The sequence below is a fragment of the Lepisosteus oculatus genome, chromosome 9, assembly GCF_040954835.1.
Source record: "Lepisosteus oculatus isolate fLepOcu1 chromosome 9, fLepOcu1.hap2, whole genome shotgun sequence".
NCBI lineage: Eukaryota > Metazoa > Chordata > Actinopteri > Semionotiformes > Lepisosteidae > Lepisosteus > Lepisosteus oculatus.
In genome coordinates this window covers 10,777,024-10,802,731 of record NC_090704.1, presented here as the reverse complement: position 1 = coordinate 10,802,731, position 25,708 = coordinate 10,777,024, and the positions used below count along the sequence as shown (strand labels likewise).

General features: G+C 35.9%; 2 protein-coding genes across 4 annotated transcripts in view; both read right to left on the bottom strand.

The window, feature by feature from the left end:
- selenoj (selenoprotein J) overlaps window positions 1-25,708 on the bottom strand; it is a 277,040-nt gene that overhangs the window by 154,658 nt on the left and 96,674 nt on the right. The window lies entirely within an intron of this gene.
- ntng1a (netrin g1a) overlaps window positions 1-25,708 on the bottom strand; it is a 118,580-nt gene that overhangs the window by 30,013 nt on the left and 62,859 nt on the right. For all 3 annotated transcript variants that reach the window (XM_069194124.1, XM_069194125.1, XM_015355668.2), the window contains exon 4: window positions 6,700-6,872. In XM_069194124.1, the coding sequence (XP_069050225.1) occupies window positions 6,700-6,872 (173 nt within the window). The remainder of the gene's footprint in view (window positions 1-6,699; window positions 6,873-25,708) is intronic.

Below are 25,708 nucleotides of genomic sequence, written 5' to 3'. Positions count from 1 at the left end.
GGGGTATAACAGGAGAAGGCCCTGTTACCCATCAACAATACACAGAGTGTAGGAGACCAGAATTAGAGGAGCAAAGATTGCGAGATGAGGAAAAGGGCAATAATAGCTCAGACAGGCACTGAGGTGCTGAGCCTTATAGGTGAGCATGAGGATTTTGAAGTCGACACGAAACTTGACAGGAAGCCAGTGCAAGGACCAATGTGATCACGTGCACTAGACCTGGTCAGGATTCTGGCTGCCGAATTTTGGACATACTGGAATTTGTTCCCAGCGAGTAGAGCATTACAGTAGTCGGGAGAAGACAAATGTGTTGATCAGCTTTTCAGCCACAGTTAATGATAACATAGGGCGTAGTCTAGCAATATTTCTGAGGTGAAAGAAAGATGTTTTGACAATATCACCGCCAAGGTTTTCAATTTAGACTGAAGCCCAAGTACAGTACCATCAACAGACAGGGTTACAGGATTGGCTTTACAAAGTTGATGGGGGTGCCAATAAGCATGACTTCAGTCTTATCACAGTTTAGATTAAGGACATTTTGAGTCATCCAAGTTTTTACGTCAGAGATGCAATTAGAATAGAGACAGCCACATCAGTGTCAGGCTTGGTATGGATGTATATTTGAGTATCATCAGCATAGAAATGATGGTTGAGGCCATGTGATCTTAAAAAATTGACCAAGTGGAAATGTAAATGCTGTAAAGTAGGGGACCTAGTATCGAACCCTGAGGAACACCAGACTAAATGAGACCAATTTCAGATCCGCCAAGAGAGACAAAGTCACAGCGATCAGTGAGGTAAGACTTGAACCATTTGAGAGCAGTGTCAGAAACTCCAAACACAATCTGAAGACATGAAAGTAAGATGGCATGGGTAACAGTGTTGAAAGCAGCACTGAGATCAAGAAGAATGAGGATAGAGAGAGAACCAGAATCAGAAGCTATCAGAAGATCATTAGTAACTTTGACCAGGGAAGTTGATGGAGGGGTTCGGAAAGGTTATTTACAATGAGGTGGTTATGTAATTGAAATGTGACAGCACATTCTAGAATTCGTGCATGAAAGGGTAAGTTGGAGATGGGGTGAAAATTGTTTAGATTGTCCAGAGCCACGTTAGGCTTTTTTGGCACGGAAGTAATGGCAGCAGTTTTGAGGACCGTTGGTACAACTCAAGGATGCTCAAGGATTCATTTATTATATTGAGGACAATCGGGCAGAGAGAAGTGAAACAAGACTGAAATTAAGTGGTGGGAATGGGATCTAATACAGATGTGGTAGATTTAGCTAGTTTACTGAGGGATGCAGAGTCAAGAAGTGAGAAGCTGGAGAGAAGGGAACCAGAATCATGTGTGGTGCGTGGGTCTGTGGCTAAGGGTCTGCGCCTGTGGCTGGAAGGTTGGAATCCACAGCCAGCAGAGGAATCCTACTCCCCTGGGTCCCTGAGCGAGGCCCTTAACCCCAGCTGCTCCAGGGGCGCCGTATAAATGGCTGACCCTGCGCTCTGACCCCAAGCTTCTCTCCCAGTCTGTGTGTCTCATGGAGAGCAAGCTGGGGTACAGTATGTGAAAAGACAAATTTGTAATACAAGAAATCATACAAGGCCAATAATGTGTCTTAAAAGTACAACAAGCAGGGAGGAGGTGAGGGAATTATATATGTTGTGGAGAGGATGCTGTCAATCTTGGAGCTAAAGAAATCTAAAAATGTGTAAATAAAGGGAATTAAAATAAAGTGAAATAAAGAAGCTCTTCTATCTTTCTATTCTGGATAAAGTAGAGGAATTGACTTGTTAGTCTTTTCATTACATTCTATCTTATCAATGGAACTTGCCACAAAAAAAAAATCAGTGGGTTTAATGCAGAACACATGCTGGTGTGAATGTTTTTGTAATTCCCTACTGTGAAGTTGAAATAGTATTTTCCAAAGCTGTTCAATAAGATACATTCTCAGATGGTACAGGTAACGTTCGGCATTCTAACAATAAACTGTTATTCATAATGTATGTAATCATACATAAGGCAATCAGCTGAATAGCTGAAATAAATGTGTTCTGTCTTCTATATGAAATGAAACAATCAGCTATCAGAGGGTTGGGCTCTCATAAGTAAAGAACATTGAAAACAAGCCATACTGTACGTAAGACATGTATTAATATATTGAAGTAGTGGAAACATACATACCCATAAACTCAGCATGGATCACTGAGTATTATCATCAGAAAGATTGTGGGAGCTGGCTTCCATTTTCAAATGCTTGTAGGAGCAGGGAATTGATTTGTGTTACACGTAGTAAAATGTTAGCACCGTCTATGATAGCACAGCAAAAAATGACATTCCAGGAATGTCAGTGATTAGCAGAAAAAGAACACAAGATGAAAAAATAAATATTTGAAAGGGATGGGTATTAATATAACTGCCTAAAGAAGTGAGGAAAGCAAAAGTAAACGAATATCAGCTCAGGGGAAAGAGAATAAAAGAGTCTGAAACAAAAGAGGATGCCAAGATAATAAAACTGTGAGCAAAGGCAGAAGACCAACAGAAGAAAGATGCAAATAGTGTTCGGAAAATAAAAAGAAGTGCAAACAACAGGAGGGCACTGGTGTGTGAAATACAGCACATGGAATAATTAAACGTGAAGAAAAAAGACAGAGAAAAACTCTCTCACTTCGTAGATTCTTTTCACAATATGGCACAGCGACCACCTGGCCTTTTAGATAATACTAATTACACCATTCTGTATATACTCCAGAGGCTTTCTAAAGCAACTCCTAATTATAGTTCAAGCACACTCTCGAAAGGATGTAAGCTCTTCATGTCAGCTGTAAAAAGGAATGTACCTTAACCATTCTTGAAGTTCACAGAGAAAGGTTCGTGAGAAGGTCAATAAATATATCTAGCATACTAAATTATCCACATTAATGGAAGGAGGTATATTGCTCTAACACTAACCTTCTTTTAACCAAAGGGCGTGGCAGTATGTGCAACAGTCTTATTTCAGTTTACAAAATGCTGACTGTTACCAGAAGCAGCCAGATGATGCTGAAGAAAATGTTTTTTTTTTCTGACAGAATCATAGTGCTTGATTGGATGATAAATTATGTCAGTGAATACTAGGACATCTGGTAGTCTTTTTTGTTAGTGTGTACTAATTAAACTCTACATATATACAGTACAGGCCATAACATAACATAACATTTTTAGAGGTAATCTGGTTAGTAGAGTCACCTATGTAGTTATTTAAAAAAAAATGTCTTCCAGTGGATATTGGAATTTTGCGAAAGTCTGTAAATTGAAAGTTATTTAGAGACGTGTAACACCTCAAGCAAACACGTTGTTGATCTATTTATCATCATTTAATATTCTAAAAGGCTTTTGGGTTTTACTAAAATGAGTGATGCCTCAATGCTTGACTGTCTTAATTAAGATACACAAAGAAGCTCACAACTGCTAAACATAAATCTATTGTGGTTCATATTTAAATTTCCTCTTTATAGCTCATTTAGGCTCTGCTTTATGTACAAAGAATACTGTAACAGAGAATAATTAAATGTTAAACAGCTGTAAAATCAATAAGTCACATAAAAGCTTTTATCATTTTCAGCTCTTATCCCAACAGACATAAGTCTAGGTCAATAAAAAGTATTAAATCTTTGCAGAATCCTCACTGGGACATATCTGCTTTTTACACTTTTATCCAAGGCATTTCACACATCCAAACCAGCTGATTTGGGGCTATACAGATTTCAGTATGTCCCTACAGAACAACAGGATTTAATAAAAAAAATCTTGCAGTGTATACGTCAATATCTAAGAAGCAGCATGAACAATATTTGATTGTAGCATTTGTTGAAAATGTAGCACATCATAATGTTGGGATTTTTTATTTCTATCTACACTCTAAAACGAATTAATATAAAAGAGAGGTCACCATGGTGTAACAGAAAGTACTGCATTTTGCATACATGTTTTTTTAGTCAAGATTCCTGTCTCCTGTCTCTTAAACCAAAAGAAATGTTCACAAAAATAATACCTCAGCAACCTATTGAAACTGGTTTAAAACGTGGAGTATAGGTGATCATGAATTCAGTACATTATTTCCTGATCAGTTTTAATATGACTAAACAAAACATAATTAAGAAATACTAGCTCTAGTAAAAGTTCTCACCTGAAGTAACTTGAGTTCTATGATCCATATAATGTGGGCTCTTAACTGGGTCATGTCACAAGCCGACTGCAGCAGGGGTCATGCAGTCGTGCACAACTGAATCAGCTTTGCTGAGGGTAGAGATCAGTGAGCTCATGGCAGTTCTCTTGGCTTCCAGTGAAAAAGTGACCCTCTAAGACTTCCAGTGACTGTAGTGAGGAATTTGCTTCTTCAATCATCAGTGAACCCCCTGCGTGTCATAGTTTGTAGTGTGTCAAAAATTTAATTTTATTCCATGCTGAAAAAAAAGAAGAAAGAAAACACAACGTTTCGGACGTGGGGCGTTCTTCAGGTGGGGCCTGAAGAAGACCCCACGGCCGAAACGTTGTGTTTTCTTTCTTCTTTTTTTCAGCATGGAATAAATCTATTACTTGTTTCTTTGCAGCCTACACAAGCTGACGCAGCTACCCACCTGAAAAAATATGATTTACCTGGAAGGTGAGCAGGTTGGAGGGTGGGGCCTGTTTGTACTTATGTATTTCTCCTGCATGGTAGTAAGGGTTACTGCCATTCTTAACTGCTGTTTCCAAAAGTGTTTGGGTGTATAATGAAAAATAATTTGGGGATTCCTGGCTTGAAAAACAATAGCAGGCAAATAGGGCAGTATAGAAACTCAGCAAGATGAACTTTGTATAAAATATGCAATCAATTGTGAAGCACATTATTCAAACTAAAATGACTCAGTTCATATTTGTCGTATTACACATTTAATAAGAAAGGAATCTAAATGTGTTTATTTCTTTTGGTCAGTTCAAAAACATTGCATTGTATTGTTCGAAGCAACAACTGGGCAACACGAGGATGAAACAGACATTCTAAGGATTCCAACAGAATTTGAAGAAATGTCCAAAAGGTTTTTTTCTGTTTTTTTCTATCCCTTTTACTGTCACACAGTTTATAGAACCACATAGTGGTAATCTTCTCAAAACTACAGTTAGACAATGTTGTGAAATGCATCTCAAGATAGACCATGTCAGTTGGGACACATATTGTATCCTACGGTGTCTAGCCTTATTGACTCTAAAAATATTCTATAGTAAATGGATGGTTCTTCCATCCATCATAATGTAAAGGACCTCATGAAGGGGGCTGTTTTTATAAATCCAGAAGCGAACCTCTGCAGGTTTCCTCATAAAGAAAATCCATATTACATGAAAAATCTTTTCTTTGACAGAGATTTTCACTTTTCTTCTCATACTTGCCTGTTCAACCACCTCTGCAGCACTTTAGTCTAGTTGGTAAAGCAGAAATTTAATTTCCTTTTGAAATATTAGATAAAAGATTTTGCATTGTAATATATAAGGGTCTGCTCATGTCTCTTCAATGGTGATTTATAACCTGCATAATTATATCAGATTACTAGATGTATACCATAAAAAAGGTATTAAATCCTAATTAAATTTGTATTTTTAACTCATTTGTCTCTATACGGGTACCATATGTTTAATATCCTCTCAGTGAAAGCGGGAAGTGTTGTGAAATTGACCATGATTTGTTTTAAAATTACAAATTATGTTAGGCATACCTCCTGCAAAAAGTATTTCAATTCACTTTATTCCTGAAAGAAGGAATTATGTCAATATTTTTACAGTGTTATTGCATTCTATTCTTTTTTACACAAAGCATTATGACATAGTTTACAGTTAGATTATGATTCATCACTTGTGTGCAGATGCTTATAAATGTTTTGTTTTTAATAATGTGCTGTCAATCCAAACCCTAGCCTCCAAGTGCATTTCACAGAGACTCATAATACTCAACAGCTGGGAGGAAAAACAAGCCTTCTTCCCCAACAGCTAGTTCAAAAAAGAGGATATTTGGTAATGAAATGGAAAAAGCCTGCAATTTCAATCTTATTTCACAAGAAACAAGCAAATTACTTTTTAAGACCTCATTCGTCCATGACAAAGGTCTCAGTTTGTGATGATTATATAATCTTTAGAGGATTTAAGTATTATATAAAGTTCCCTTTTCTTGTAGTAGAACTGCAAATTACCCTATAATACCTGGTATAGAAACATATGGCATTTATTTAATAGCGGTGGCTTACTTCAGAGTAAATTTTGTGTTCTGGGGCTAAAGTGTCTGTTTTTTACCATCTGGATAGTACAGGGCTGCACGAAACAACTCTCTTAGCAGGACTTACTATCAGCACCAGATTTATAACTGCAATGTGCACCCCTGCCTGCATCTCGGGATTAAACAGATGTGGTTCCGTTTTTCACTAGGATTAGGATGACTCCCTGGAAGTATGTTGCCAACCTTTGAAAAATGGAGTAAAACAAATATAAAAAAACAGCCATAGTGTACATAAAAGCTAAATATTATAACAGATGTATTTATTTTGCATATTTAACAAATTGAAAAAAGGCCAGCATTGACATAAAAAATCCAAAGGATTACACCATCCCTGTTGTCATTAAATGAACATTGGTGGAGAATTTTAAAGGTATAGCAACCTGCTCTTCAGGTGTGATTGCTGTAAAAAGCTACTCACAGATATTTGCAGTGCCTTTTGGGATTGGCAGGTAGGATCCAACACTCCAGGCTCGGCCCTGGTAATTTTTCTTACATCTCCCACAGTCTGGGCCTGTGGTGTTGTGCTCACACTCACAAGACAGTTTCTCTTTGTCAAAGACGCAGCTGTTGGCATGAAGGTTGCACTTGCATCTGTCAGGGAAAAGACAGTGTCAACAGTTGTGAATTTTCAGTTGCATGGTTCAATTAAATAAGAAAGGACTGGAACAAAATCTGGTTGCAAGGCAGCAATGACCTTGAATGTATCTTTTTTTAGCACAATACAATATATGCCACACTTTTATTTAACACAGGAATGTGCATTAGATTACAAATTAAACATAAAACTCTTTGTTATGAAAATTGCAGTGCATTGCTTTATAATTATCTCCCTAGAAAAACACCTCATTTAAATTGTCCCATAGGAGAAAAGGTATTTACAAGAAGACATCGTCTCATATTTAAAGCAAAACACCACATGAAACACACACATTAAAACACACTCTACTGGGAATTACAAACGTTAAAGGCACTGAGACAGCTGCAAAGCCTTTATTGTGTATTCCTTTGAAGTCAGTGGAGAAAACTTGGCAAAGATCAGGCCTGGAAGGATATTTATTATGATAAATGAAAACATAATGACACCTACAGAAAAGAGCTGGAGGAATTACAACTGAGTATGCAAGGCTTAATTGCATGGACAAGTGGATAATTTCAACGGCTCTTCACCTGCAGATGCTGATGGATTTTGAAGATAGCCAGAAAGACTAAGTTTTATTATAAGTAATACAGAAGGCTCATTATGTGGAATTTGCAGATGATCAACAGACTCATGCAAATCAGCATTTAAGATCACTACAGATGGGCACTCACTCTGTTAAGTGAGGTATTATATGAATGCACTATTCTTTCACAATGTTAAGTGATGTTTTATAGGAATGTGTTAATTAATTTTTAAAGAGAAAAGTATGCACTCAGCTATTTTTCAATTGCTCAATCTCACTGATAGCAATGGTTCATTTTTTTACACACAGTACAATAATCTCAGATCAGGCACCATGAAAGAAAAGGTGAAACATCAGAACAAAGAACACATTTCAGAACAAAAATGGGAAAATTAGATTTCAAACTATTATGCACAATGATACAGAAAAAATAAATACAGTACAAATATAATAACAAGCCATTACACTTAGCTATTGTCACGGAACCTATACGTGGAATAGGAGGATCCTTATGCATGACCGAAATCCCACAGGGCACAGAGTAGCAAAGGGACAATTCAAAAGACAGAATCCAAAGGCTGAGTCGATAAGGGAGGCAGAGAGTCCGGTAACGAGAGACATACAAAACAATACAAAGGCAAAATCCAGAAGGCGAGGTCAAGAGGCGGAAGCAGAAGATTCGTGACGGGAGATCAGTCAAAAGGTTTGGAAACACGCACTGGAGAGTACTAAGAAAGGCTTCTCAATAGTGAGCATGGGAAGGTGTGCGAAAGGGGGTTAAAATACTGAAAGGAAAGGGGTGTGATTGGATGATTGGTTAGGGAGTGAGAATTTGAGGAATCTGATGCATGTGAGAATGTGCTGGGTTCAATCAGGGATGAGATTGGGAAGCAGAGGTTCCGGGACTGTAACGTCATTTGCGAGGGAGAGTGTGGGGCGTGACAGCTATATTTTGTTCTATACAGTCCCCTCCAAAATTATTGGGACAGTGACATTTAAACTGGAATTTTCACAATGAAAGAACAACATGACTGATATGTGTAAAATCGAATAAGTATTTTATTTTTAATACGTTCAATTCAGTTCTACCTACCCGGGTCAAGTAAACAAAAGTATGACAGCTACCCAACAAAGAAATTTCACTAAGAATTTCCTCTGAAAGCAAAGTGGGTAATTCTGAAGCTGAAACAAAAATATCAGAATCACAGGACAGGTCATGGGCATGCTAAAACAGTTTTGAATATACTGAAGTAGAAAGTAACTACAGGTATAATTTACCAATCAACAAAGGCCAAATTAGCCAAGAAACACATCTGCATTTGATGACGCAAACAACATTAAAGTTGTCAGGGAAAACCCTAAAACAACTCAGTGAAACCATCAATAATCTCCAGCGTACAAAGGATGAAATTAACACAACACATACTGTATACTGAGGCAGAAGAATTACAACAGCCTCTCATCTATACGAAGAAGTGAAAAGCCAGACTGAAATTTGAAAGTACAAAGTTGAGCCAGAAAAGTTATGGAAATAAGTTTTATTAATAGATGAGACCAAGACGAACAGTTACTTAAGTGATGGAAAGGTTAAATTATAGCAAAATAAAGGATGTGCAGACTCTCCAAAGAACACCACCTCATCTTTGAAGTGTAGCAGAGTTAATGTCATGGCCTGGGCATGCATTGCCATCTCTGGAACTGGCTTGCTCATGCAGTATTTATGGATGAGGTAACTAATGATGGCAGGAGCAGAAGGTTTCCATAAGGCTCACAATTTATTTTCTCTGCTCACAGAGAAGAAATGTCTTCCTTACTTGCTGTGTGGCTCAACATGACCATGACCCAAAACATATAACTAACCAAGGAGTTTATCAAGAGATAGAAAAAAATGGAAAAAAATGAGAATGCCCAAGTCAGATTTAAATCCAATAGAATTGCATTTTACTGTACATACTGAAGAAAAAAAGCTGTAATCACAACATCCCAGAACAGGCAACAACTCAAAGTTGCTGCAGTAAAGGCTTGGCGAAACATATCAAATGATTCTAGTTTGGAAAGACCAACCCACAGTATTAATACTACAATTCTCAAAGTGAATGTGTCCCATTACTTATGATTACTTACTACTTACTTATTACTTAATTGAAAACATTGTGTTGAACACAAAGTAGGTTTTATTTCTAATATGATGATGGAATGAATGTGTGGAATTACCCACACATAAAACATGTACTATACCATATTGTACTTATCCTATTCCTATTAACCTCATGATTCCAAATACAAAATGAAATACACATGGCTTGATTGTAAAGCAAAAATAAAAGTTTTTACTTTGCTGTCCCAGAATTGTTTGGGAATTGTATGAAGTAGATAGGTGGTAATTATTATATATCAATAACAGTATTCTCCTAAACTTGCAATACAGTGAAAAGCAGTGAAATCCAAGACAATAACAGACTGATACAGCTTGTAGAAACATACCACATGTTTTATTTTATGTTTTTGTGGGCAAAAGGAACTTCTGGCCATGGATTTGCTATCAGCCATTGTATCTTGATTCCACCACACAACACAGGTCAAGCTTACAACACTGTGGCTTTCTAATAATAAAACAGTGACATTGATTTTGTTTTGGGAAGACAAAGGTTACATTTGTGTCTTGTTCCACCATCCTGAACCACATGTGAGGAAGAAACTAAAGTGGTTGGATAAATATTGGTTTTATGAGTAATCATATGCTCCTTGTGGGAATTCGTGTACACTTCAATATCATGTGTGTATTTGTGTTTATGAAGCTCTTTTGCTACTAAAAAAAGAGGAGGTATTGTGATTGTCTGTAAGTGCAGTACTACATGAGCTTTTCCGGTATTAAAGAAGCAATTAAGCTTTAACCTTATTTATACTGATCTTCTGCCTTTCCTTATGTCATTCATAAAAGGTTCACAGTTCATTTTTTATGGTATCATTTCAGGAAATTGCAACCTTGAAGTAGTTTTTGAAGAGTCAACATGTCCTTCCAGTGCCATAGATTCTCCTCAGCATCACTAAAAATATATTTTCATTGCAGAAATTGCATGAGACTCCAGCACTTTTACTGTAGCCTGTCTGTACTAGAGAAGACCAACAAACACATTTCATGATGTACTGTACATGTACTTTTTATCATCTTATCTGAGGAAACATATAGAATAGATATTCTGTCTTTCATTTTGTAAAGGTGTAAATTTATTTTAGCTGAATAAGGAAGCAAAAAGGCAGAAAGCAAATTATCATTACACAAGTATTTCAGTCTCTCTAGTTAGGTTCTAAAATATATGCATATACTTGTTTCTGTTAATAAGGCCTGGCTTGGAAGTTAAGCAGCAGCTGGTGTTGTTTATCTGGTCACAGCTAGCTACCAGTGTTAAGATGCTTATGCTGAACCCAGAGATAAATATGACAATTTAAGAAACAACACATTAAACCAATAATTTGACTTGTATCTATGCCACAGTGTTCTGCTAAACTAGAGTGCACATGGTATAAGCATAACAGTGATTATTACCATAAATAGCTCCTTGAAGTATTTCACTTCTTTCATTGATGTGAATTCACACAGTGTGAATCATTAGCTTATTACCATGGTGTATTTTAAGGGGTCTGTGTAAAAAACTGATATGCATGACATACCAAAATCTTCCTTAAGTGACAAATGCCTTTCCTCTCCCTGCAGGTATACATGAGCTGCATTAATGATTGGCTATTATTCTGGAGAGTTGCTTATTTGCATCCCATTATAAAGAGACTTGCAAAAAGAACATGTCAATTTTTTTAACTTCTCATAAACTTCTAAGCCACACATGATATTTTAAAACCAATAAGTAACAGATTTCCTAGATGAGAGGTACAGAGTACTGCAAGTATTGCAGATACTTCAAAACTCTTTAGACTTTTCTGAAAGGCCAAAACTGTCATATAAAACTAAATATCAAAGTGCTGTTAAAGCTGAATTTGATGCTGAATACACTTTCATGCTCTTCATAAACTACACAATATAGGAACAGAATATGAGTCATGCTTTACTACCTAAAAAGTAAGACACCTACTCTTAACCGATGTAGTGTCTTTCTTGTACAAGAGCAAAAACCTTCAGAATGGAATGAATCCAAAATGAATGTTGTTATATCTACCACTTGTGTTTTATTCACATAGTGTATATTAATATACATGTTATAGTATATTAAATTAGTTTTTTATGAGAAACAAAAATAACTCTTCATTTTATTTGTTTGGTACCATAATGGGTGCTAGTAATACAGAAAATTAGAATAACATGCACATTAAAATTTAAGTCATCTAGATTTGGTTAAACTGTAAGAGTAAATGTCACTGTGGTTTAAAAAACGTAGATATGTTATGAAAATCTTGAACACCTTCTTTCAATTTTTTTTAACTCCAAAAACTGTAATTCAGGGAAAGTACTGCATGTTTGTGATTTAACCTTCAGGTTGTCTCAACACCAATTCCATTTTGTAATAATAAAATTATACATCACTGTGAACATTGTATAATGTATGAATATTCTCCAGGCTCTGAGGTATTTGCTGCAGGCTTGCTTAAAACACATATGAGTATGAAAGCTCTCATTTGCCTTCTATTACCAAGGGAGATGAAGCTGAGAAACACCTTAAACTAATAATGCAACAAAAGTATATTTAATAAACCTTCAATGGTGTTTTCCTCATGGGTTCACTTACAGTGATGACTTTTTATTATATACTCCTTCACTGCTCCTTCAACCAGGGATACATGCCATATTCAAATTCACTTTCTCTCTCCAAATTAATATTTATTGTGGGTATAAATGCTTTGTTTCGTGTGATAATTTCAAAAGATATTGCTCCAGGCACTATAGAATGTGTCAATATGTGCCCTGTAGAGGTCATTATACATATTCATAGAGCTACCTGTGAGACCCTGCTGTTCACATTGATCAGATGTGGAGAAATACTGCTATAAAAATTAATGCTCTGCTCCTTGTGAAAACTTGAAAAAAGTTTTTTTTTAACCTGCCAGAAAATTTCAAACAGCTCCTTCTGATATCTAACAATTAACACCAAAATTAAAAATTAAATAAACTTAAAATGACTTAAAAAACTTAAAAAAAACCTACAAGCTGTGTTTAGACTATGTACTTCACATAGGATGTAACTTCTTCAAAATTTAAAGTCTTATTTTTGACAAGGTCACAGAGAAGTTAGTTTTCAAACTTAGGTATATGGAGATGGAAATCTGTACAATGTTTGAAATTGAAATTGTAGTCCTTTTATTAAAAACAATGGATGTAGCCTTTCATTTCAGTTTTCCAGTACCATGTTATTGCTTTATTTTAACACAGTAAAGGATAAAAATGAGGGATTCAATGTGGACATCAGTTTCCCAGCTTGACATAACCAGCCCTCAAACTAGCATCCTAACGACAGTTAATCATCAAAACATACAGTTACACTGAAACTTAAAAAACAGTGAATCACTGTTTAAGCAAAATGAGTTATCCATAAAAAACAAACAAGTGGATTTCTATTTTCCCATGTACACATCTGTTCATTGTCTATTCATTGTCTTTGAAGTCTCTTCTAACTGCTTTAGGTTCCTTTTCAGAAGACTGAAACAATTTCCATAGGTCAGCACCACCCACTGAGTGTCACTTATAAAATACTGAATCCATTTTTTTTACATCTGAGCATCTGTTTTTGTATAATCAAGCATATAAAATCTATTTCTATCAAGTTTTTAATCAGATTATATTGCATCACACTAGTATAGTCAATAATAATTATTTTCTTTAAATTGGAGAAGGTTTCCTCACTATGCTCAGTTGTAAAGATATACTGAATATTCTTTTCTGCTATTGCTTTTTGCTCATGATGGATTCAGGTTAAGCTCTTTTATAGTTTTCTTTTGGAGGTGGGTAGATAATTGTTTAAATGCTCAATTGTGACATCAACTGATAAGGCTACACACATTTCTGTCCCCAGAGCATATTCTAAACTTCTGAATATGTGGCTGTGTAAATCAACAGAAACTGAGCAGGATGAATAAAATATGGTCCTTAAATGAGCTAAATACTTAGCAATTAATTTTAATTGTATGTGCAGATGTTATTGTAATCAAGCTAGTTACATTGAATTAGGTCACATTTTCTGCAACTAAATGTTGTTCATGTCAGCATTAAGAATCCACTTGCTAATTGAAAAAAACACAGTGACTACATTATGTCAGGCAACATTTAAACACAATTACAAAACCAAATGTTAACAAGCTCTCATAGAGTCCTGGGGGGTGTGTACAGATGATTAGCTTCATAGATGTTTAGGAGGATACAAGAAGACTACAGAGATTGTTCAAAGAGGTGATTCAACTAAGCTGCCAAATCATATTTACAGTATGTTTGTTGCCATACATACGGTCACCTTCTCTGGTTAGGGATACATCTGTACAGACAGGACAAATGCTTGGGAAGGGCCAAACTCTGTTGACACTATGGGAGTCAAGTTCAAATGACATCTATGATAAACAAATCTTCCCTCTTTGGCAGCTCTCATTATTTACTAAAATTTTCCCCTTCTCTGTGCCCTGAGATGTGAGAAAGAGGAAAATCAGGCAAAGCGAAAGAGAACCTTAATTTTCCACCATATATTTTTCTTTCTTGGCATTAACAATTACTGTCAGGATGTTATGACTTTATTGACTTATAATTGTATGTGTCCCAGTTCTACACAAAATTCTGTCAATCACTGCTTTATAAGGGCCTTGAAACGTCAGGCTGGGCAATTCAGTTTAATACTGAGTGGAAATTATACAGCCACTTCATTTTGCAATGGCTATTTTATGACATTTGGATGGATAGCCCTTATGTTCTGTAGTAGGAGCATTGTCCCATTGACTTACAAAACATTGCTGTGAAATGCACAGCCCACTGCGATAATTAGCCATTTTGAAATAATAATCAACTAACAAATACAAAAACGTTGCTAAACATGAGATAAGATGTTTAGGTAATTCTTATTGGCTAATTGCTTTGGAACTTGCTCTTAAAACAAATGTGGATATATTTCTATCTAAATGGATTAATATCAGTTTATTAGTGCAGAAAAATCCTAATTAAGATGGAGGAGGAGTGATTTGAATTAGCACAATTTATTGATGCAAATTGTTTGGCTTAGGAGAATGACAACCTGTCAGTAAGGACAGATATGCCTAAGAACTGCTGCAAGAAGGGGTGTAGAGAGCGGTACAAAAATAAAAGCAGCAACCCAAAAAGATAAAAATGTAACTTTTTATACAGGTATGTAGAAGTGGGTGAGATTAGGGTTTGACCTGCTTCTGAACTTTCATTTTCATTTTAAAGAATAAAAATGAACATTCAATTATGCTTGACTTACAAGTCATGTTCAAAACCCAGCTCTACAAATTTGTAATCAAAAGACACAACCATGTTTCCTAGCAATTATATAAAAAAAAGAAAACTTGCTACTTAATCAGCAGGTGTAACAAAAATGAAAGAGGGAAATTAATTAAAATTTACATTTCCAGTAATATAATCTAAGATCATTAATTTTGTATGAGAAAGAAAATGAAGCCCTTGCATGACTTGCAAAAATGAAAAGACAGCACTTGTCACTTTGGCAAGAGATTTGTAAGACTTTGGAGGTAGGCTTAGGCATTGTGGAAATAGGATAAACTACTGATTTCCATCTCACAAAACCCAGGGTGCTGCTACCTTGGACAGAAGTCGCTATGAGATTAATGAAAGAATCTAATAATACCGAACATCACACAGTTCACCGATTGTAAAAGAAGGAGGCTGTTCTCACCTAATTGTACTGGTGAAAAAATAAATCATGACTTTATAATAAGTCTTCTCACTTGCTGCTTGGTTTGGGGAGTTTGATTACTATCTTGGCATTAGACCATAAATTGCATTTTAAGTCTTTAATCAAGCTGTCTAACACAGATGCATGTGTTCAAAGCACTTATAGATCTGCTAGTACACTAACTTACAAAAGTTCTTTACATAGCACTTTTATTCCGTTGCCCTGTAATTATTTACATATTTTGACATTGTAAAGCTATTTCAATGCTATTGTAATTGATATTAGAATGAAATTACTAAATGTGTAATACAGTATATATCTATAAATGTTTAAAGTGCTTTGCACTTATGTATTCAGTCCCTTTCTGAGCAGAATCATTAGTATAATTATAAAATGAAGCATATATAGTTTTAAACTTAATAATTTATTCAAAACCTGAATGCTCAAACATAAGACAACTAATTGGTAGATACATTACACTAAATATCACCATAAACTACAGAGAAAAAATGACATATGTGGATTGCATACTGTAAATATTCAGATCTGCAAACTCAGTATTTGGCAATGATTACAGTGCAGACCTTTTTAGGTAAGCCTTTACTTGCACACAGGCTTGGTGCAATTTTTGCCCTTTCTTCCTGGGAAATCTGCTCAAGCTCTCTCAATTTGCCTGGAGGTCACTACTGAACACCAGTTTTCTGTTTTTCTACAGATTCTCAATAAGATTCAAATGAGGAGACTTAAGTCGCTCCAGTATAGATCTGCCTTGCACTTTGGGTCACTGCCCTGCTGAAAGGTGAATATTCATCCCAGTTTCAGGCCTGATGCAGGTTTTCATTTAAGATTTGCCAATACTTTGCTCCATCTATTTTTTCATCAGTCTTGACAAGCTTCCTTGTCCCTGTCGATGAAAAGCAGAACTATAATGCAATGCTGCCACAAGCATGCTTGACAGTAGGGATGGTATTGACTGAGTGCTGGGTTAGCGTCCTAATGTTCTGCATTTAGACTAAAAAGTTCAAATTTTGTCTTGCCTGACCACAAAACTTTTTGCCACATGTTTGCAATATTAATTGAAATGTTTAGCCGCAAACCCCATGTGGGAGGTGAGAATTCTTACAGTTCCCCCCATTATTTTACAAATCCCATTTGTTATGTGACCAAGATATTGTTGACCCAAGGTGATTCTCTGTCATCTCAGCCATTGTAACCCTCTTAAAGTAGCTAGTTCTCACTGTAGCACTCCAAACTATTTTCCTCCTTGCCTGTCCTATAACAGACTGATATAGGTAGTGCTGTAGTTCAAGTACAGTAGGTAGCTGTGTCAACATGCGTAGGCTGCAAACAAACAAATAAAGGTTTATTCCATGCTGAAAAGAGAAGAAAAGAGACAATATTTCAGCTGTGGAGCCTGAACACCTGAAGAAGGCTCCATAGCTAAAACATTGTGTCTCTTTTCTTCTCTTTTCAGAATGGAATAAACCTTTATTTGTTCTTGATAAGTAGTGTCTGGGTGCCTTATGTCTTAATGACTGACTTCACAATGGAAAAAGAGATACTAAAAAAAAATTCATACCCTTCTCCTGATCTGCACCTTAAAACAGTTTTATCCCTGTGTTGTTTTGAAAAGCCCTTTGTCTTCATGGTTGAAGCTGTGCTTGAAATTCAGTACCTGATTGAGGGATCTTACAGAGATAATTGTAATTATTCTGCATATTCAACCCCTGTTATTGCACATAAAATCTACTCAATCTTTTATGTACCTAAATTAATACACGTTTGCCACAGGAAAAGATTTGAATACTTACATAATCATGATGTTTCAATTCTTCTTTTACTTCAATTGTCTTTATTATTGTTTTATCTGAATGTGTAACTAATAATTGCTACTTCTGAGTGTAATGACAGCAAACTTTAAAGCAACTCAAAAGAAGGACCTGAATACTTTTGCAAGACACTGTAAATATCTACACAGTTTGTAAAAAATAAACATTTACACGGATCAGTATTGTGCAAAATGTATGTGTATTTTTCTGGGAACTTTTCTCATCAAAAAACAAAACAAAAATTATACTGTATAACATTTATATGAGAGGTTTTAAATAACATATCTCTATATTTTTGAGTGGTGTTTTTCAGGAAGTATGTTCTTTTTCCTTCGAGTCAAATCAGGGTAAGATACTGATATGTATGTGTACAAATTCACTGCTTGAGGTTATGCAGGACAATCATCTTCCCATGAGGTGATGCTGATGACAGGCTGTAGCTTAATACGTGAGCAAACTTTTAAAGAGCACTTTTGTGTCCTCAAACACATTTGAACCAATCCTCAGACAGAATTCTAGTTAATGTGAAGGTGAGGTCAATAAGAGCATTAGTCATAAAATCCTGACAAGGAGACTCATTATGTGGTCTGAGTCAGGCCCAGGGATGAGGTGAGAAGCAGCTGCAATATTTACAGGTTGTCTAAAAATGGGTCAACCCATCACTGCTGTTTGTAATATAACATATTGAAATATTAATTAAATATATGTGTAATATGCAATTTAAAGTTAAACATGTCTCAGAAGCTCAAATTAGTATATGTGAGTATTTGTTTCTACTACATTGTGAAGATCACACATTTTGTCTATTTGTTATTCAGTTAAGAATTGGTTAAGTTAAAATTAAATGCGCATTGTTTTTTTTAATGATTTATGAACGATATTTTCTGAATTTTATTTTGCTTCAGGCTGTGAAAGTCTCTCCTTTAAATTCTCCACTGTTCCTGTTTATTAGGCTGAATGTGGTTACAACTTCTAGGGTTCTATCTACGCGAGAGACTTGTCATTCAAAGCACACGAAGCCTCCAAACTGAAACTGAGACATAAAAATTCAATTACAATGTCAGTATATGCTACTAATTCCTAAATGAGATAAAATAAAAATCAATACAGAAACTCTCTCCTCTTCTAATGAGACAATTAGTAATGTTGCAGATTTGAGCATTTTTGGAGAAAAACAGTGTAAATCTACCTGACATTCATATACAAGATTGATCAGAGGGAAAAAGCTGGGGTGTGAGATGAATATAGATGCTGTTCATGGATATACCTGCTTCCAGTAGCTGAAATGTGATACTGAGGCACTGTCACTGGGTTGTTAACTGTCATTGCTGGGCTGTATGCTCGCCATTCTCATTTGAGGCCTTAGAAAGTGATTTCTTAGGCCAAAAGAAAAATAAAATGTATACAGAGAAAAAGAAACGTCTATGTAAAATTTCCCTACTAAAATGAAGAGCCCATTTTTATCTGTATTATGTGATATTTGATTTACTCAAAAACTAAGAAGGATTGTAACATGAAGGCATGTATATTTCTTAATTAAATTAAAATTACACCAGACCAATACATTATTTTCTGATTGCTATAACTACTGTTCATTTGGGTTTGTTAAATGCATTTATTTAACTTTGTTTTCTAAACTGAAATTGAGAATGTAATTGTTTATTTATATGAAAGCAGTTAAATTATTAGTGATGTGGCTGTTCACATAAATTGTGTCCAACTTAAAGCATAGGCGTTATTACAACAATGGGATTTGTCCTGGCTAAGAATTCTACAGTAATGAAGTCCTTGGTAGTCTAGTCAATCTAATTATTGCAAAATGAAGCAGACAAAGCAGTATAGGATCTGTGCCTGTGACTGGAAGGTTGCTGGTTCACATCCCACTGCTGGCAGAGGAATCCTGCTCCGTTGGGCCCCTGAGGAAGGCCCTTAACCCCAACTGCTCTGACCCCAGGCTTCTCCCCTGTCTGTGTGTCTGTGTCTGTGTCTCATGGAGAAAAGCTGGGGTATGTGAAAAGACAAATTCCTTATGCAAGAAATTGTATAGGGCTTATAAAGAAACATTATTACATTATCATTATTGACATAGGCAAAATTTGCAAGGCAGCAAATTTACCACTGCAGCTGGTTAGAAAATCATACCAAAGGTACAGTATGTAAGGAGTATGCTATAGTGTGTGATGTACTCTGGTGCAGAAACAATCTGCTGTTTTTCAGATGTAATGTATATTACAATAAAGTATACTGTAGAATCCAATAATTAGTAAGAAAAAAAGTTGTTAAAGCACTGAAATCATCTTCTTTAATGGCCATTTTGGAGTAAACTATAAAAATTAACAGTTCAGTAGCCTAAAGAGAAAAAGGGTAAAAACAATGCAGTAAGTAAACCTAAATTGAAGTCAATGCTTATAATTCATGTTGCATCCTGAAGACTCACTGTGTGGCACCTGGAGCTAATAATCATTGTGCAATAACAATAGCACTGCAACATAAATCTGTCCTATTTCTGTGTCACAATTCATAAAAATACATTCTCCATCTCCCAGGGGACTAAGTCATCCTTGCACCCACTGATTATATTTTTTCTATTTAATAAATTCAGGTGTCTATTGTTTGTTAAAGCCCTGGGTCCATCACTTCTAATTTGTATCTATTTTTCTTCTGGTGTTTTTTTATATTCTACATGCATTTGTGACAAACTTTTTCTTTGATAAATCAGAATTCTAAGGACTGACATTTTTTCAGAATAAAATGGATATTACAAGGTCCAATTAGAAGAAAACATTGAGGAAAGCTGCCAAACACTAACAGAAATGTATGATGGCCAAAAGTATACTACCACTTCATCATAAAGTGTCTACACCCAAGTGCCCAGTTACTGAATCTCTAACTCGAGAATGCAACTTCAAGCCACTGACTCACTCACTCTACAGTCCACATCTGTCCCAGAGTGATTACTGTCTATTTCGGAAACTGAAGGTTCACACATTTGAGGCTTGAAGTTTGTAGATGATAAATGACCTGAAGAGGTCCGCTGAGGCCTGGCTAGAGGATCTAACCCGCAGAATTGTGCCTAGCTGGACTCATAGAAGTGGGCCAGGTGCACTTAAATCAATCGGGAATCTCCTGTGAAGTAATATGGAGAGCTTCTGGCAAGGACTATGAATTTAGTTCTGGAACCATCCTTAAGTTAATAAGGAAATAACATTTGCCCCTCACCTTTATAGCATTCCTAGGATTTTAGGCATAACATAATATATGTTATGTTATAAGCAAACATAAGCAAACACAAATTCCAAGTTACACTCTTGTTAAAGGGACAAAACCAGAAACCATATTGCCAAGGAAAATGTAATGATGTCTTCTATTCATATTTGGTCATTCATCATATTTTAAAACCAGGACAAATGATTATGCATAAAACCAGCTTTTCACTAAGCTGTCAAAAATGTTTTCTGTGTTAAATTTGAAATGGGTATCCAGAGAGAGTACAGTATGATTATTTATGAGCCATGCAGTGTACATTAGGCATGCATTTCCAATATGCTGGGGATTTTCTGTAGTTCAAGCAGACAATCAAAGTAAGTTTGGTTCTTTTAATGATACTTACTTTCAAAATTTAACACAGAAAATGCTTAGACTTTTCTTTGTAAGTAGGTTAAATTTTTTGATATTGCTGCATCAACAATGGTCAATGCCTTTAAAGAAGCAGTAGGTGTCACATTGTCTGCTTTTTATTTCCACTTTGCAACCTGGCTTTTTTTTTGTCCAGACTCGATATAATACATCTTGGCAAAATATTTGTATCTCACTTAGTAATAAAGTCTGCCCTGCAGGGATTCCCAAATTACCAGGAAAATACATAAAGAAATCAAGAAATACATCAGAAATTCAGTCCTCCTACTCCAATTTTCAGCTGAAATAAAATGCTTGCTTTCTTCTGGCAATAGCATGAAACACCAGTAGGAATGCCAATGATTTGTTTTTAGTGGTATGGTTTATTATTAAGGTTCAAAATGATCTGAATGAAAGATATGGTAATGAGTTTTTCTACATTTAAAAGCAAGTGCTCACAGTGCTAACTATTGAGAAGAACCACACAATGCCAAAAATAGAGAACCGGTATCAAACAGCCATTCTGAACAGAATATGATAAACAGGCAAAAAAGCCGGAAGAGGGAGTGACGATGAGCGAATAAGTTGTAAAAAGATTTTTTGACTTCTTCGAGGGGCACATTTTTTACAACAGCGAGTTCATTTTCTGCCTTCAAAATATGTAAAAAGAGAAAAATACTGAAATCTAAATTTGGTATTTAAATTATCCTATATTGGACAACTTTTGACCTACCAATCCCTAATAAATTATTCATAATATAAAAAAAATTCTGAGATGCAAAGTCTGATGTATTGATAATAATGCAAAGTGTTTCTTTTTTGATGTTTAATTTTCCTTCTTAGGAGAGTGTAAATCAGTCACAAACACATGGACAGACTAGTAAAGAAATAAAAAAGAAATCATGCAACCATCTAAATTGATATAATATTAAATTAAATATGACATTTTCTTTGAGCATTCAAACAATGTGCAGTATGTGGATAGTTTGAGTTTTTGCTTTTTATTATTTTACCTTTGGGAGGCATTACTTTGTGTTGGTAAATTGTTACAACGTCTCAAGTCACTCATTTATTATTTACAAAAAACTAATCCACTAATGAGAGCTAATTAAACATCTGAGCTGAGAAATGATTGGCAAGAAACATGTCTTTATGTGACACGCATCTGGTTGAACAAGCAGAAATAAACCTGCCCCTTCAATCCAAGATAGGAAAGGAAAACAGTGGTCCTGTTGCCAGAAGCCATATGCAAACTACAGAAATCTGGCAGCTGTGTCTTCTAGATACTGTACAACAGTGCTGCCAAAGAACAAGAATGGGATTTTTGCTTCATAGTGCACAGGTGCAGTGCTTGAGGAGAATTCAGTTTAAGGAATATCCAGTTAGTACTTGCAATAAAGATAAAGATGCTCTTCTTCAGTACTTACTGTAGTAGTTCTGTAGACATTGGCACCATGTATCTACATCTCTCTGCCTAGATACAGCTTTTTCTCTGTCTATATAACTTTGTGATAATATTATTAATATAGGTCTTCTTTAGTTTTTTATCTTAGCAATACATTTGGTACGGACTGAAGAAAAAAATGCTTTTATTGGAAGGTTCCTAAATTCTTAGCAAAAATAAATAAAATGTTTAGTATTAACGGTTCCATGTGTTGCTTGAGGAAAACGACAAAGAAGGTAATTCTAAATGTTAGTTTCCACTAAGGGAGCCAATGGCTAAAATAATGTTTATTCCTTCAATGGTGCAGTTGAGGAGAACTAAAATTATACCTACCAGCACATAAAAGCTCACTGGCTGAACACTGAGGCTACATGATCCTCTCCCTCCACCTCAACATCGCCACTGCAACAATCCTCTCTGGCTCATAGCTCGTGTGTGAGGGGGCAGGGAGATGTGACGGCACTGATTCTTGCTCAACCCTATCATGTCCTCAGCCTGGCGAGTTAAAACCGAAGTACTCATAACCATAACTCACACCTGAAGAAGGCTCCACGGCCGAAACGTTGTGTTCTCTTTCTTCTTTTTTTCAGCATGGAATAAACCTATTACTTGTTCCTTTGCAGCCTACGCATGCTGACGCAGCTACCCACCTGAACTACTACCATTACCTCTTTACTGGTCAGTTTGTTTCATCATTATTAGAATTTCACTGAACAACTGAAAGATTTGTTGTATAAATCTGAGTATTTAGCACTTTTTCACATAGGAAACAAGTAATCTATACGCAAACATTAGCAAATACAAACAAGTGTAGTTAACCCTGCAGCCTGGAGTTCTGGGAGATCTAAAAAAAGACCAGCTGTATGCCAGTTAGAAATTAATTAGAGGTTATAGGAAGTTCTCACAGGAGAGTAAAGAACCAAATAGTGGAAATATGTATAGGGAGATCAAAGTCAAGTCAGCATCCTGGGCAGTCAATGAAACCAGTGTGCTAAAGTCAAAGAGAAGTCAAGGTCAGTGTTTCAAGTCTAGATGCAGATGGAACGGAAATAAGGTCTTCCCAAGATTTGTGATATCAGAAGGAAAGTAGATTGACTGGTTGAAAACTATCAATCACAAAGGGAAAATATAAATCCTTGCAGCAGGCTGTCCAAAGTATTGCTGGGAAGCAAGTAAATCCTCTATTGAAGTTCTTTTTCAACAACTACCTGATTCCTGAATCCTAAAATCTTTTAATACACCCTTTGAAGTACAAGAGATTGTTATTTCAGACCGAGTGCTGGAACAACTGAGAACACAGGAGATATCAAACCAGGTCATCAACATCATCCTAAAACCACAGTATAAAATGTTCTAATGCCTTCCTACAACAAACATATTTAGTCACGTATAGTTAGTTTAAAATGAGCTTGTGAGAGTATTCTTTCTGAAAATTACTTAATTTAAATATGGTGTATATTAGCCTAACCTACTGTAGTTTATGTTAACTCTACCTTAACCTAGGTTTCTATAAACAACTAAGAAAATATTATAATAATCTACAACAGGCAATCTACAGGTTAAATTCATAATTTATGTCAAGGATTGTCTCAAAAAAGATTATTTGCTTTTGCACCACATTTTTGTGACTTAAATTATTTCTGAAGTTGACACTGCATTAATACAGAAAGTAAAAGCACAGCAACATCTAAAACAGCAAAGCAAGAACTAAAATAGCACAGACATTTTGGCCAAGAGATGGGATTTTAACAAATCCTTGAACGTTTTCTCAGCAGTGTACTTTTATAATAAATTATTTTCCCAGAAGTTAAAGTAATACATTTTTAAAATAAAATCTGTTTATAGAAAAGATGGCACAGTGATTAATTAGATACCAGAATCATGTGGATATACAGTATAATTAAATGTAGTCAAATTTGTATTTTAACATGGTCCTGAAATTCTCACAAATTATACTAATGTTATCTACCACATAAAATGTAATTATAGTAACTAATTAGAACTAGTAGAAACTAGTTACTAGTTAGTAGTACATAGTAACTAGTTGTGCAAATAAAACCCTGTGTATCAATCACTAAAGCAATATTTTTGTATTCTTTAAATTCTCAGGTTAAGTACATAGGAGGCAAACAGAACATGAACTACAACTCTCTCCCCTTTTCACAGTTCCTCAGGCTATGTCGACTCTGCAGTTACGACATGGATTTCCAGAACCAAACACTCAAAATGCACTCCTTTTTCATCAACAGAGGATACCCCAACCAGGTTATCGATAGGGCCCTCACCAGGGCCAAAAGCAGCCCTCAGATCATAAACTCGATCAGGAACTCCTGGACTCACAATCGCATTCCCTTTGTGCTTCCGTACCAACCCTACACGCTTTCTATCCCCAGGACTATCATTAACAACTACTCCATTTTACAGGACAATTCCTCCCTCGGTACCCTTTTTTCCAACCGCCCAATCATCTCTTATCGCCGACCACCTAATTTACAGAAACTTCTGGTTCACAGCTCCCTTGACCGCACTTGGCAATCATCCCCACCAGGCACCTTTCCCTGCAATAGAACTCTCTGCATTACCTGCAAATACATATCTAACAACCATCCAGGGCCCCTCTGGTCAATTCTGGATCACCCAGACGACATCCTGTATGTCCAGCAACCTCATTTACTATCTCTTGCAAAAAATGCCCAGCTATCTACGTTGGGGAAACCGGAAGGAGACAAGGAGATCGCTTCAGAGAACATGTTAGGGCTGTGAAGATTAAAGATTTCTCCAAGCCCATTGTTTCTCATTTCACCTCAGACGGCCATGATCACACTCATCTCTCTGTCTTAGATCTCAAAGAAGGGTTTCTGAACTCCCACAGCAGGAAGACAACAGAAACGAAACTCAACCTGAAACTAGGTTCACACCTTCCCCCATCTCTCAATGAGAGACTTATTTTTGTGCATTCTTCTCTATTCTCATGCAGGTTTTGACACCTTTCTCCACCCCTCTCCACTGCAGTTCCTGCGTGGCCTCTCGTGCCTCTCCCCCCTCCCTTCTCCTCCACTTTCCAGCTTTTGTTCTCCTGTGCTATTTAATCTTTGCCATCTCCCCTGTCTTACTCACACCAGAAGAAGGCTCCACAGCTGAAACGTTGTGTTTCCTTTCTTTTGTTTTCAGCATGGAATAAACCCTTTACCTGTTCCTTTGCAGCGTACTCATGCTGACGCAACTACCCACTATGATTACTGTTGATGACCATGAAAGATGGAAAGATTTGTACATCCAAACATTAATATTAATTACCAATGCAGAAAAAGAAAGTAATTGGAAATGATAATCTGTAATGCCATCAATATGTTTGTTTAAATTCATTTATTGTTTAAATTTGTTTAAATTCATCAATTAGAAAAAAGTCTCAGATAGATTTCCTGAAACACAGGAAAACAGGCTGCCATTTTAATTTTGTGAGCAAAGACATCTATCTGTAGTTATCAGAATGTCATTGCTGGGGCTGCAATATATG